We start from the raw sequence: 15,142 nt of genomic DNA on the forward strand, positions 1-15,142 counted from the left end.
TCGACCCCTCTGGTTTCGGAGCCGAGGTCTGGGGCATCGAGAGGCGGGTCACCCTCATTGGCTCCACTGATATTGGAGCCGATCAGGGTTACCGGCTCAGACTCTTTCCCCCTCGGAGCCGAAGTCCTTATCGGCACCGAGGGAAATTTCCTTGAAACTTTCCTCGGAGCCGATAGTTGTTGAGTCCTTTCGGAGCCGGTCCCCGAGCCCTTCGGAGCTGATGGAGAAATCGGTTCGGGCCTGATCAGTATCCTCTAGGTCATCCAAGATGTCTGATTTGGACATCGACAGGGTGCTCCTTCGACTCTTCCAGTCTCCGGTGTTCCAAAAGCTAGTTTCGGCTCCAGCCCATTTGGCTTCGGAGCCGATGGTTCACTCCCATACTGTGGTTCCTCCTCCAACAGCTTCGGCACCGTTGGAGCCGGTGCTGGTGGAACCTGTGGAGGTGTTAGGGTCAGGCCCGACCCTTGCTCCAACTCCGGCTCTTGGGTCGGAGTTCAGTACACGGACTTCTTCCTTCGGCCCTGGGGGGGAGGCTTCAGGATTGATGCTCTCGGTCCCAAGTCTCCCTCTTGGTGCGTCGGCGGCGGGAGTACCGTCCACTGTCGTGGCCACGGAGGTGGGACCCTCCCAGGATTCTGGTGGTCCCGCCTTCAGGGCTATGAGGAGCGCTTTAGCCAAATCTTCCTTGGCTACCTCCACGGTTTCCCCAGCTACCTCCCTGCATACGGAGACTGGGTCGTTGGCAGTCCCCCTGTCTTTAGACAGCGCAGCCCCCGGGCCTCAGGTAACCCCCGCTGGGGTTTCTCCCCCTCCTGGAGGTCCTTCTGAAGCCTCTTCAGAAGAATCCCCCAGGAAAAGTTCGTGCAAGAGGAAGCACGTTGACTCCCCTGATGAGTCTTTGACATCTGACACTGATCTCGATGATGCAGAGGGGTCCCCTAAGTCGTCCTCGGATGATGTCTCCTTTGCAGACATCCTAGAAGCCCTAAAACAGTGAGGCGGCTGGCAGTCCAAACCTCCCTCTGCTGATGAGTCGGTGTTCCTGAAGGCCTTCGGGGCACAGCCCTCCACCTCCTGGGTGTCTCCGCCCTTCGACGAGCTCTTGGATTTGATCTGTCGAAGGGTGTGGGAACACCCAGACTCTGTGGAACCGGTGCCTGCTCGTCCGAACAAATTTCTCTCGGCGCCCCCTGATAGAGAGTTCCTTACTAAAGGTGTGGCTGTAGATGCTTTGGTGGTGGCATCTGCTACCCAGCAAGATGTAGCAGAGGCTTCTACGTCCGTCCAGCCTCCTAATAAGGAGTCTAGGAGCATGGATCGGTACGGAAAGCGCACCCTTAGTTCAGCGGCCTTTACACTGAGGTCCTTGAACTACCTGACGCACTTTACCAGATTTCAGAGGGATCTGATTAAGGAGCTATCCGATACCCTCTTGGGTAACCTGCCTGAGGAGCTGGCCCAGACAGTTGGTTCTCAGCTGGCTACAATGTCGTCCATTTCGAACTCATCCATGAGGCTCATTTCGTATGCGGTCGAAGGGGCGAGTAGAGCGGGTACAGGCATTGCTCTACGGAGACAAGCCTGGCTCCGCCTGTGTCATTTCGCGGAGGCCTTTAAGTCTTCATTTGCCGACGCCTTTGATGGGTCCTCCTGTTTGGACCCAAGGTAAAAGACACACTAACCCGCTGTGAACAGGAGGGTAAGACTCTGACTGCCGTAGGGGCACGATTTTCCACTCCCTTTCGGCCTTATCCCAAGGCTAAAAGAGGAGGGAAAATGTGGTTCCGTAGATCTCAGAAGCCTTACCCCTCTCAGCAGGAAGGTTCCCCTTCCAGAGGCAGATGAGGGGGAAATTCATCCGGAAGACGCCGTCCCAGAGGTGGCAGAGGCCCTCGCAACACTGGAGACTGCGAGTCCTTTCGTGGCTCTTCAGCCTTTCATAGTCCCTGAGGGATTGCCCGGCTGTGCTGCTCCGGAGCCAGTCAGGGGTCATTTCTCGAAGCATCTGAAGGCCTGGGAAGGGATCACTCAGGACCGATGGGTGCTTCGGATTATCGCCAGAGGTTACTCCATCCCATTCTCTCACCCCCCCCAGTCCAAAAAAATCCCGGACCCGCCACCCAGTCAACGGGATACCGCAGCCTCAGAAGTTTCAAAGCTGCTGCAAAAAGGAGTCATCCAACCGGTCCTCGCAGACCAGATCGGATTAGGGACTTACTCAAGATTCTTTTTGGTGCCAAAAAAGACCGGGGACTTGAGGCCCATTTTGGACTTCAGCATCCTAAACCGTTCAGTCAGAAAGTCCAAGTTCCGAATGGTCACTCTACAAACCATTCTCCCATTGCTGGAGAAAGGTGTTTGGATGTGCTCCATAGATCTCAAGGATGCGTATTATCATATCAGGGTACATCAAGTGTCCAGGAGACATCTGCGCTTCAGCCTAGGAGGCAGTCATTTTCAGTTCCGTGCGCTGCCCTTTGGTCTCACCACAGCCCCCAGGGTGTTCACCAAGTGCTTGGCAGTAGTGACTGCTCACCTGAGAAGTCTAGGATTCCAGGTGTTTCTGTATCTAGACGACTGGTTCCTAACTGCCACCTCCAAGCATCTACTTCTGCGGAGCCTACAAGCCACTATATCACTGGGCAATTCCCTTGGAATCACCTTCAATTGGCCAAAGTCTGTGTTGCGGCCATCTCAACGAATAAGATTCATAGGGGTAGAGATAGACTCAAACCAAATGCGGGTCTATCTACCTACAGACAGAATTCAAACCATACAAAATCAAGTTCAAGCCTTACTTCCCAGGTCCAAAGCCCCAGCCAGAATGGTCCTGCAGCTATTGGGATCCATGTCTGCCACGGTTCTTCTAGTCCCCTTGGCAAGGTTGCACATGAGAATCCTCCAGTGGCTTCTTTCAACTCAGTGGTCCTTTCAGGAACTCCCTCTCAATCACCTCATATGGATCACGGAATCTTGCAAACGGGACCTTCGCTGGTGGCTAGTGCCCTCCAATTTGGATCAGGGACGACCCTTTGTTCTTCCTCCTCCGGTGGCCACTTTGACCACGGACACCTCCCAGATGGGGTGGGGGGGTGCATTCCCTGGGCAGGTCAGTCCAAGGCAAATGGCACCCAGAAGAGACTCTTCTTCATATCAACATCCTAGAAATGAGGGCAGTACTCCTGTCCCTTCAAGCCCTTCACGATTATATCCCTCAGGGCGTAATTGCTGTTCACTCAGACAACATGTCAGTTGTCTGGTACCTGAACAAACAGGGAGGGACCAGATCCTATCCTCTTTGCAGAGAAGCCATGAGAGTTTGGGAATGGGCAGTCTCGACCAAACACTTCCTAGTGGCTACTCACATACCGGGCAAGTCCAATGTCATAGCCGACAGATTGAGCAGAACCATCCTCTCTCCTCACGAATGGTCTCTGAATATGACAGTTGCAAGTCAGATTTTCAGCGAATGGGGAGTTCCATGTTGCGACCTCTTCGCGACTCCTCTGAATGCGAAGTGCGAAGAATTTTTCTCCCTAACCCCGGCTCCGGGGAAGAGCCCCATGGACGCATTAGTCCATCCTTGGCCCACCGGCTTGCTTTATGCCTTCCCTCCAGTTCCTCTCCTCCCCAGGGTGATTCAAAGGCATCTCTTGGGGAGCAAAATGATCTTAATTGCTCCTTACTGGCCTCGTCAAGTGTGGTTCCCCTATCTTCGGAAACATGCTCTGGAAGGTCCATGGTTCCTGGACCAGGTCCCAGACCTACTGGTTCATCAGTCGGGACTATTCCACCAGTCCCTACACACCTTAAAATTGACGGCCTGGCTCCTCCTCTTCCAACGATAGTCAGGAGTCATACATTGGATCCAGATGTTGTGCACATATTATCTTCAGCCCATAAGTCTGCTACAAAGAAACTGTATTCTAGCAAATGGAAAAGGTTTGCTATTTGGGCTCAACTCCGGGGCCTGGACCCCATTTCTATTCCCGTGGCAGAAGTACTAAAATTTCTGACCTCTCTTTTCAATCAAGGCTCTTCAGTTTCTACCATCAAAGTACAATTGGCAGCAATTTCTAATTTTCACGAATCCATAGACCCACCTTTAATGAGCAACAGATTGTGTAAGACCTTCTTGAAAGGTGCTGCTCTATTAAGACCTCCGATTTCTCATCCTGCACCTCCATGGGATCTCGATATAGTGTTACGCGCCTTGACTTCTTTCCCCTTTGAACCGGCAGCTACCTGTGATCTAAAGTTTCTATCATGGAAGACAGCCTTTCTGGTGGTGATTACTTCTGCCAGAAGAGTTTCAGAGCTTCAAGCTTTGTCAGTGAAACCCCCGTACTTGGTTTTTCATAAAGACAGAGTATCCCTCAGACCAAATCCTTCCTTTGTTCCTAAAGTTTGATGTTATGTGATCCTATCTCGCCTACATTCTGACTGATGGGTTCGGAGCCGATCCCTCGGCTCCGACTCGGCACGCTTATGCCAAAGAGCGAAGTCTCTTATTGGCTGAGCTTACTATATCCCAGGATGCACCACTACCAGTCCCCCAGATCTCATTTGCCGCTAACTTGCGAAGACGTGGTCTCGAGCTGGCTGAGCTGAGTAGTATTTTACTTACTTTTTTCTGTCAGAAAATTGCTTTTCCTGTCATAAAAAGCTGTTTTAACGGCTACTCTGTGCTTTGTGTAGTGATTGGAGTTTTTTTTGTGAAAACTTGTAGAGTGATTGGGCGTTGGTTTCTGATTTCAGGCCTCCTTCATCTGTAGGGCCTTTCCCAGTCAGTCAACCCCTCTCAAACCTTTGGGGTTTCAGATCCCCTTGAGTTTTTTCTTGTTTGGATTGTTAAATCGGCAGTTGTAAACTGATTTTTGTAGAGTCAGTTAAGTCAAGTCAAATTAGGATTGTGTTGTTCTTGCTGTCAGAGAATTACTGCATTATTGGTCATAATGTCTCAAAATCCTAGGCCTTCGGGCTTCAAAAAATGCACCAAATGTAATTTTAAAATGTCAATCACAGATGACCACTCTCTCTGTGTTTATTGTTTGGGTGCAAAACATTTACAAGAGTCATGCAGCGTGTGTCACGCTTTTTCCTCGAGGGTCCTCCAGGAGAGGAAAAATAAACTCATTCTTAAAGGCTTAATAAAACCCTCCTTTGAAGAAGCTTTAGCATCCTCTCCTTCTCCAGCTAAAAGAAAAAGGCGGCTCCGACCAGTCCGTCGGATCCGGCCGCCAAAAGACATAGGCAGGCTTCTCCTTCGGCTCCAAGGACTTCGGAGACGAGGGCGGAACAGTCTGCCTCGATGCCACCAGTCTCGACTCCTCTGGCTTCGGAGCCGATGGCTGGGGCATCGAGAGGCGGATCACCTTCGTCGGCTCCACTGGTCTCGGAGCCGACAAGGGTTGCCCGCTCAGACACTTCCTCCTCGGTGCCGAAGTCCTCCTCGGCACCGATGGAAACTAGTGTGGGTATTCCTTCGGTGCCGATAGTCATCGAGTCGCCTCGGAGCCGGTCCCCTAGCCCTTTGGGGCCGTTGGAGAGGCCATCTCGAACCCGTTCAGTATCCTCTAAGTCATCGAGGATGTCGGATTCGGATATAGACAGGGTGCTCCAAAGACTGTTCCAGTCCCCAGTCTTTCAAAAATTTGTTTCGGCTCCGACCCAGTTGGCTTCGGAGCCGATAGCCCATGCCCATCCCATTGCTATTCCTCCTCCGACCGCTTCGGCTCCGTCGGAGCAGGTGCTGTTGGAGCCGGTGGAGATCTTAGGGTCGGCTCCGACCCTTACTCCAACCCGGGCCTTCGGGTCCGAGTTTGGTACACGGACTTCTTCGGCTGGACCCGGGGGTGATGTTTCGGGACCTATGCTTTCAGTTCCGAGCCTCCCTCTTGGTGCTTCGGCTGCGGGACTTCCGTCTGCTATCATGGCTCCGGGGACCAGACACTCCCAGGATTCTGGGGGTCCGGCTTTCAGAGCTATGAGGAGTGCCTTGGCCAAGTCTTCGGCCATCTCTCCGGCTTTACCGGCACCTTCCCTGGGCGTGGAGACTGGGTCTTTGGCAGTTCCCCTGTCCGTAGGCAGCGGAGCCCCTGGGCCTGAGGTTACCCCCATTGGGGTTCCCTCCTCCTGAGGGTTCTTCGAGTTGTCTTCGGAGGAACCCCAAGGAAGAGATCGTGCAAGAGGAAGCACGTGGACTCCCCAGTCTATTACATCGGACACTGATCTTGATGATGCGGAGGGGTCCCAGTCGCCCTCGGATGATGTCTCATTTGCAGACATCTTAGAGATCCTCAAACAACGAGGCGGCTGGATATCCAAACCCCCCTCTGCTGATGAGTCAGTGCTCCTCAAGGCCTTTGGGGCTCAGCCCTCCGCCTCCTGGGTGTCTCCGCCCTTCGACGAGCTCCTGGATTTAGTTTGTCGAAGGCGGGAACATCCAGATACCGTGGAACCAGTCCCTTCTCGTCCTAATAAATTTTTGTCTGCCCCACCCGAGAAGGAGTTCCTCACTAAAGGCATGGCTGTAGATGCCATGGTGGTGGCATCTGCTACACAACAGGACGTGGCAGAGGCTTCAACGTCCGTCCATCCTCCTAATAAGGAGTCTAGGAGCATGGACAGGTACGGGAAGTGCACCCTGACTTCAGCGGCCTTTACTTTAAGGTCTCTGAATTACTTGGCACATTTTACCAGGCTTCAGAGGGATCTGGTCAAGGAGCTGTCAGATTCCCTCTCGGGTAACCTACCTGAGCAGCTAGCCCAGTCGGTTAGCTCTCAGTTGGCTATCCTTACGTCAATTTCTAACTCGTCCATGAGGCTCATTTCCTATGCGGCCGAAGGGGTAGAGCGGCAGGCACAGGCGTGGCTCTCACGGAGACAAGCCTGGCTCCGCTGTGTCAGTTCTTGGAGGCCTTCAAGTCTTCCTTCGCCGACGCTCCCTTTGATGGGTCCTCTTTGTTTGGACCTAAGGTTAAAGACACCCTTACCCGCTGTGAGCAAGAGGGAAAAACTTTATCTGCCGTAGGTGCCCGTTATTCCACTCCCTTTCGGCCTTATCCCAAGGCTAAAGGAGGGGGGAAGATGTGGTTCCATAAATCACGTAAGTTTTTTCCTCAACAGCAGGAAGATTCCCCTTCCAGAGGCAGAGGACGGGGAAATTTTTCTGGGAGACGCCGTCCCAGAGGCGGCAGAGGGCCCCGCAATTCTGGAGACCGCGAGTCCTTTCGTGGCTCTTCAGCCTCCCACACATCATGAGGGATTGCCCGGCTGTGCTGCTCTGGAGCCAGTCGGGTGCCGTTTTGCCAAGCACCTAAAAGCCTGGGAGTCAATCACTCAGGACAGATGGGTGCTTCGGATCATTGCCAGAGGTTACACCATCCCATTCACATGCTCACCCCCACCGTCCAAAAAAATCCCGGACCCACCACCCAGTCAAAGGGAAATTGCAGCCGCAGAAGCTTTAAAGCTGCTAGAAAAAGGAGTCATCCAACCGGTCCCCACAGACCAGATCGGATCCGGAAATTACTCCAGGTTCTTTTTAGTGCCAAAAAAGACAGGGGACCTGAGACCAATATTGGATCTCAGCAGACTGAACCAATCCGTCACGAAATCCAAATTCCGAATGGTCACGTTACAATCCATTCTCCCATTGTTGGAGAAGGATGTTTGGATGTGCTCCATAGACCTCAAGGACGCCTATTATCACATACCGATACATCAGGCGTCCAGGAGGTATCTGCGCTTTAGCCTGGGAGTCAGTCATTTCCAATTTTGTGCACTGCCCTTTGGTCTCACCACAGCCCCCAGGGTGTTCACCAAGTGTTTGGCAGTAGTGACTGCTCACCTGAGGAGTCTTGGATTCCAAGTGTTTCCCTATCTGGACGACTGGCTCCTGACTGCCACCACCAGGCATCTACTAATGGACAACCTCAAAGCCACCATCTCCCTGGGTGCTACCCTGGGGATTACATTCAATTGGTCAAAGTCTGTCTTGCTGCCCTCTCAGCGCATAAGGTTCATAGGAGCAGAGATAGACTCAAAATTGATGCGCGTTTTTCTTCCTACCGAAAGAATCCAAACTTTACAGGGCCAAGTTCAAGCTCTGATTTCAAGATCCAAAGCCCCAGCCAGGATGGTCCTACAAGTTTTAGGTTCAATGTCTGCCACGGTTCTTCTAGTTCCTCTGGCAAGATTGCACATGAGGATTCTTCAGTGGCTATTGTCAACTCAATGGTCCTTTCAGGACCTTCCCCTCAATCATCCCATCATGATTACAGAAACATGCAAACGGGACCTTCGCTGGTGGCTTCAGACATCCAATCTAAATCAAGGAAGCTCCTTTGTTATTCCCTCTCCAGTGGTTACCCTGACGACAGATGCCTCCCAGATAGGGTGGGGGGGGGGCATTGTCTGGGCAGGTTAGTTCAGGGCTCCTGGCTTCCAGACGAAGCTCTTCTCCACATCAATGTGTTGGAGATGAGGGCTGTACTTCTGTCCCTACAGGCCTTACACAAGTTTCTTCCACAGGGCATCATCGCCATCCACACAGACAACATGTCGGTGGTCTGGTATCTAAACAAACAAGGAGGGACCAGATCTTACCCCCTTTGCAGAGAGGCCATGAGGGTGTGGGAATGGGCTGTAGCTACCAACCGTTTCTTGGTAGCGACCCACATTCCGGGGAAATCAAATATATTGGCAGACAAATTGAGCAGGACAATTCTCTCCTCACGAGTGGTCCCTAAACGAAACAGTAGCAGCTCAGGTTTTCAGGAGATGGGGAACGCTGCTGCGATCTATTTGCAACACCACTAAACACGGTGCAAAGGTTCTTCTCCTTGACTCCACATCAAGGGGAAGCAGCTATGGATACTCTAGCACAACCTTGGCCAACAGGGCTACTTTATGCCTTTCCTCCGATACCACTTCTCCCCAAAGTCATTCAAAAAGCTTCTCAATTGGGGTCCACAATGATACTGATTGCTCCATACTGGCCTCGTCAGGTATGGTTTCTCTACCTGAAGAAACATGCGGTGGACGATCCTTGGACGTTAGATCTAACTCCGGATCTGCTAATCCATCAGTCGGGACGACAGCATCAGTCCCTACACTCCTTGAAGTTGACAGCCTGGCTCCTCCACTTCCGACTTTAGTCAGAAGTCACACATTAGACCCGGAAGTTATTCACATTTTATCTTCAGCCCACAAACCCACCACTAACAAATTGTACCTCAGTAAGTGGAAGAGGTTTGCTATCTGGGCTCAATTCAGGGGCTTAGACCCTATCACTGCTCCGATCCCGGAAGTTTTGAAATTCTTAACATCCCTGTTTAATCAAGGATCTTCTGTCTCTACTATTAAAGTCCAACTGGCGGCTATCTCTAAATTCCACGAATCCATGGATCCTCCATTGATGAGCAGCAGATTATGCAAGACTTTTATTAAAGGTGCGGGCCTGTTAAGACCCCCAGTTTTTCATCCTGCCTCCGTGGGATCTTGATTTGGTGCTTCGTGCATTAACATCTCCCCTTCGAACCGGCTGCTACATGTGAGTTAAAATATCTGTCTTGGAAAACTGCCTTCTTAGTTGCAATTACTTCTGCAAGAAGAGTTTCAGAGCTTCAAGCCCTATCTATTAAACCACCGTACTTGATTTTCCACAAGGATAGAGTATCACTTAGGCCTAATCCATCCTTTGTCCCAAAGGTCTGTTCTAATCTCTGTCTTCAACAATCTCTAGAGCTACCAGTTTTCTTCCCAAAATTCTCCAATGAAGCAGAATACACTCTCCATAAATTGGATGTTCACAGGCAATTGCGCTTCTATTTAGACAGGACTCAGCAATTTCGTAAGTCAGACCAATTGTTTGTGTCCTTCTCAGACAATAAATTGGGTAAAACCATTACAAAAGCTACTATCTCCAAATGGATTAGAGATTGTATAACTCAGGCTTATTCTTCTTCGAATAAGCAACTTACAACATCTATCAAAGCTCACTCTACCAGAGCTATGGCGACTTCTATAGCCTTTCATTCCAAGCTCGCTATATCGGAGATTTGTGCTGCGGCTACTTGGTCAAATCCGCACACTTTCATTTCCCACTATAAATTGGATGTGGCATCTAAAGGGCGAGCATCATTTGGTTCCACGGTACTCAGGAGTGTTTTCCAGTGAGCCACCCAGGATTCAGGTGCTAGGGCGCTGTCCCATCAGTCAGAATGTAGGCGAGATAGGATCACATAACATCTTTTAGTTATGTACTCACCATAACTTCAGATGTTTGGGATCCATCTCTACATTCCTAATACCCACCCTCCTTCCCCTGCCTTGGAGATCAGAAGAGATTGAACGGTTTTGAGTTCTACTGTTTTATCTTGTTTCATCTGACGATGTTATATAAGCAGGGCGTGCATGTGTGCATGTATGCGGACAAACTAGATCTGGGGGACTGGTAGTGGTGCATCCTGGGATATAGTAAGCTCAGCCAATAAGAGACTTCGCTCTTTGGCATAAGCGTGCCGAGTCGGAGCCGAGGGATCGGCTCCGAACCCATCAGTCAGAATGTAGGCGAGATGGATCCCAAACATCTGAAGTTATGGTGAGTACATAACTAAAAGTTCTACTTTATGCTTACAACAACCGTTAGAGCTTCCAGTTTTTTTCCCAAAATACTCTAACAAAGCAGAGTTTATATTCCACACACTAGATGTCCACAGACAGTTACGTTTTTATTTAGATAGGACCAAACAAACAAGGAAAACAGATCAGTTGTTTGTATCCTTTGCAGATAACAAATTGGGCAACGCTGTCACAAAGGTCACTATTGCCAAATGGATCAGGGACTGTATTACTCAAGCTTATATTTATTCTAACAAAGAGCTTACCACCTCTGTCAAGGCTCATTCTACAAGGGCTATGGCTACTTCGGTAGCATTTCATTCTAAGCTTGCTATTAGTGACATTTGTGCTGCGGCTACATGGTCTTCACCGCACACCTTCATTTCCCACTACAAATTAGATGTGTCATCTAGAGGACGAGCTTCATTTGGTTCCACAGTGCTCAGGAGTGTTTTCCAATGAGCCACCCAGGATTTAGGTGCTAGGGACGCTGTCCCATCAGTTCAGAATGTAGGCGAGATAGGATCACATAACATCTTTTAGTTATGTACTCACCATAACTTCAGATGTTTGGGATCCATCTCGCCTACATTCCTAATAACCCACCCTCCTTCCCCCTTCCTTGGAGATCAGAGGATATCAGAAGGTCCGAATCCTGTTGTTTCATCTTGAAACATCTAACAATGTTATATAACCAAGTTGTGCATGTGTGCATGAATGCGGACAAACAAGATCTGGGGGATTAGTGGTGGTGCATCCTGGGATAAAGATAGCTCAGCCAATTAGAGGCCTCGCTCTATAGCATAAGCGTGCCGAGTTGGAGCCGAGGGATCGGCTCCGAACCCATCAGTTCAGAATGTAGGCGAGATGGATCCCAAACATCTGAAGTTATGGTGAGTACATAACTAAAAGTTCTGGAAGTGTGATGGATTGGCAAATTTTAAGGATTCCCTGCAGGTTGCACTGTTGGAGATGCTGGGTGGGCAAATTGGTTTGATGAGGGAGATTATTTTTCTGAGCTATGATACAGAATCTGAATTGCCTAGACATGGTAGGCCTTGCTGTGTCTAATTATGGTAGCTGCCAAAAAAGAAATGACTCGAAAATGGAAATCAAAATCTAAACCAACTATACTAGTAGTAGAGGATAATAGTAACAGAGATAAAACAACTGGAATTAAGATCTTTAGAAAAAGGTAGGAGCAAACTATGGAGGAAAAAAATGTGCATTGTGGGAACAATACATATAGTTGAGGATTGAGGTTTAAAAGAAGACAGGACTTAAATGAGCTATGTAATATCTCGCTGAAAATTATTGGGTTGAGTATAAGTGATGTATGTTTGCAACTGGGAGTGTGTCAGTATGGTTTGTGATGTAAAATGCCTGCAACTAGGATTGTGTAGGTGTGGTTTGTTTTCATTTATATAAACTTATGATTGCTTATGTTGTAAGTGATGGTTTAAAAAAGATGTTTATTGTTTAAAAAAATCAAAGTGCACAAAATGCACAAACGCCAGAAAATAAAATCACAACATACCAGACTAGATGTGAAAACCACCAGCTTAAATAACTTTAATAACTTTAATGAAGATAAGCGCTTTCATTCTACTAAAAATGTAAAACTTCTTTTAGATAAATGCATTATTTAAAAACTCCAATTAAATACTATAGGAAATTATATAGTAATGAATCAAATGCCTACAAATTCATACAACAATCAATCAATTGCCAGGAAAAAACATGCCATTTGAAAAAATCCGTCCCAACAAAATACCACCAGTTAAAGTTAGTTATTTAAGCTGGTGGTTTTCGCATCTAGTCTAGTATCTTGTCATTTTACTTTCTTGTTTAAAAAAGGGGGGCAAGAATTGAATAATTTAAGTAATGTTGCTTAGGTTATATGGTAGATTTACCTATGTCACAAGTGATAATTCAATAAAGGTGTTAAAAAAAGAGAGTTCCCCTTTGATGAACTTCATTATGTCACATCTTGATATTTTGTTTCATAAAAGTATAATAATGCCTTCTCTGTATGTTACTGACATTTACAGCTACCAGCTCTGAAATGTGAAATTGCTAAGAATAGTTCAACTCAATCTCAGCAGCAGTGGATCAAGTCAAAGAATAATGGTGTTCGAAACCAAAATCAGCACATATCTACTGAGGCTGTTGAACTTGAAGCTTTTAGGTAAGAGGTATTACAAAACCTAAAGTCAAAATATAGAGTATAATCTGATCTGATCAGTAAGTTTTAATTTTATATAAAAACTGCACAGTTATACAGCAAGAACTTACTAGAAGCATTGCTTTCAGAATGCTGAACATGTTCCAATTTAATATGTAGGTTTAGAACACATATATATAGTGAATCACTAATCGTTTGGTTTGTCAGACATATGCTACTGAGTATAAATTTGTCAAACACAGTTCAGTGGCATGTTAAGCAAGATGTGTAGTTAATTTATAATAAAGAGTTTGTGATATCTGCCCATGGCATGGGTAAAGCTAGGGCATTCTGCATCATGACTTTCAACATATCACTGACAAGCTGGTGCAGTGCACAGGGCTTAACATCACTGAGAACCATCATTGAAAGAGGAAGGCCTGTACTGGCATGATGATCTTCATCTCACCGAGAGTAATGAGTATCCTAACCTACATATTAGCAATCATATGCACTAGCCCAGGATGGAAACTTGGAAGAAGAAGAGTGAAATGCTATAGCCCATCCTTTCAGGTTATCAGAGAAGTGATATGTGCAACAAAAGCAACTAATTTAATGAAATCAGTAGTAAATGAGAAGGAAGACATGATGAGCAAAAAAGGAAAATTCATATGAAAAGTAAAATATTTTAAACACTAATCTCTACAGTTAAGGCAAAAAGTCACTTGATTTTGTAACTTTACTGCAGGTGCTTGATATTGTACCCGCGGTGGTGGTGCTGCGGTAGCGTTGTCGCCTCACAGTAAGACGCTGTCCGGTTTGATTCTCAGCTAGAGCGTCTTCTGCGTGGAGACATGCGTGAATGGGCGTACCTTCATTGAAGGTTATGCATCAGGGCTGGCAACTCGGCATGTAAAAATCAACTACCAATCATTAGCAGACCGGAGTTCCGCTGTGATGACCCCTAACCGGGAAAAGCCGAAAGACACAAACAAACTGCAGGTGCTTGATATTGTGACACCAACTGAAAACCATGATTGAAATGTGACAATGGATGGATATAGCCCTTTATATAAGGAAGGGGTTCTGCTCAAAAAACAAAGTAAGCAGATAGGAGAGAAAGCATCATGATGTTAGTGGAACTGGAAATAGCAAAACAATCCACCCAAGGTTAAATACAAAAACCTTTTTACCTAATGAGGAAAAAAGATATGAAAACAATAGATGTTAGATTTAATTAGAACATATTAATGTTAACTGCATTATATACTGAAAGCCATGATGCAAAGGACCCTAACTTTACACATAACATGGGTAGATATCTCAAACTCTTTATTATAAATTATTAACAACACATCTAATTTAATTTGCATCATGCGTCCACTGACAAAAGCAGTTTGCTGACTTTTACTATCAGTAATCATTCATGTTATGGAACTGTGTTTGGCAAATTATTATTCAATGGCATATGTTTGACAAACCCAACGATTAGTGATTCACTATTTGTTTTCAAAACCTGCTCAGCAAAATGAGGAAAAAGATATGAAACCACACCAACCGTGAGGAAATCCAGCATTACCCACATCCAATTGTGGGTTATTGCTATAATATCTTATTCTCTTGGTAGTCCCTACCTTTTTCATAACACATCACTTCACTGTGAATTGGATATTATCGCACATTCACATTGTTTGTCAACCAAAATATCTTGTTTAGACAGACTAACAAGTTACTAATTGCAACTTGGTTTCCTTCTCTAGCCTTAACTAATTTTCCTACACATCGCTTGAATTGTGATTTATTTTCACATTAAATGCCAGAGCAGTCTCTTGAGCTGTTGTCGTTTCCTCTAAGTTAGCAATGACTGTAATGTAAAATGCAGAGAGAAACTCTGTTTTTATGGTAGAACATAAACTGCTCTTCTAAAATTTCTGGCACACACACAGACACAGACACACACACACACACACACACACACACACACACACACACACACACACACACACACACACACACACACACACACACACACACACACACACGTCTGTCTCTGTTTTATAGTTGTCATACTAAGCATTCAAGCTTCACACTTTCTTTCCATACAGGCATTTTCAATTGTCTTTTTTAGCCAGTAAGAAAGAAATTATGTGCTTCCCTTTCTAGGCACAAGTGGATATCTGAGCACAGTGTCTTACATCAGAAATTTTATAACTTCCAATGAAGGGCTTCAGTTAGCCTGAAAGCTCACATAATTGCAAAATCTTTGTTGGTCCACTAAAATATTGCATCATATTGTAGTTTCTGTTAATGGACTGGCATGGCATATCTTCAGTTTATTTTAGCAACATC

At 47.0% G+C, this 15,142-nt stretch overlaps 1 protein-coding gene across 1 annotated transcript in view; it reads left to right on the forward strand.

Moving 5' to 3' along the window:
* NEK10 (NIMA related kinase 10) overlaps positions 1-15,142 on the forward strand; it is a 3,576,599-nt gene that overhangs the window by 601,221 nt on the left and 2,960,236 nt on the right. The window contains exon 5 of the mRNA XM_044064761.1: positions 12,681-12,817. Within this exon, the coding sequence (XP_043920696.1) occupies positions 12,681-12,817 (137 nt within the window). The remainder of the gene's footprint in view (positions 1-12,680; positions 12,818-15,142) is intronic.

This window comes from Protopterus annectens, chromosome 3.part0 (genome assembly GCF_019279795.1).
Source record: "Protopterus annectens isolate FY-2018-M chromosome 3.part0, PAN1.0, whole genome shotgun sequence".
Lineage (NCBI taxonomy): Eukaryota > Metazoa > Chordata > Ceratodontiformes > Protopteridae > Protopterus > Protopterus annectens.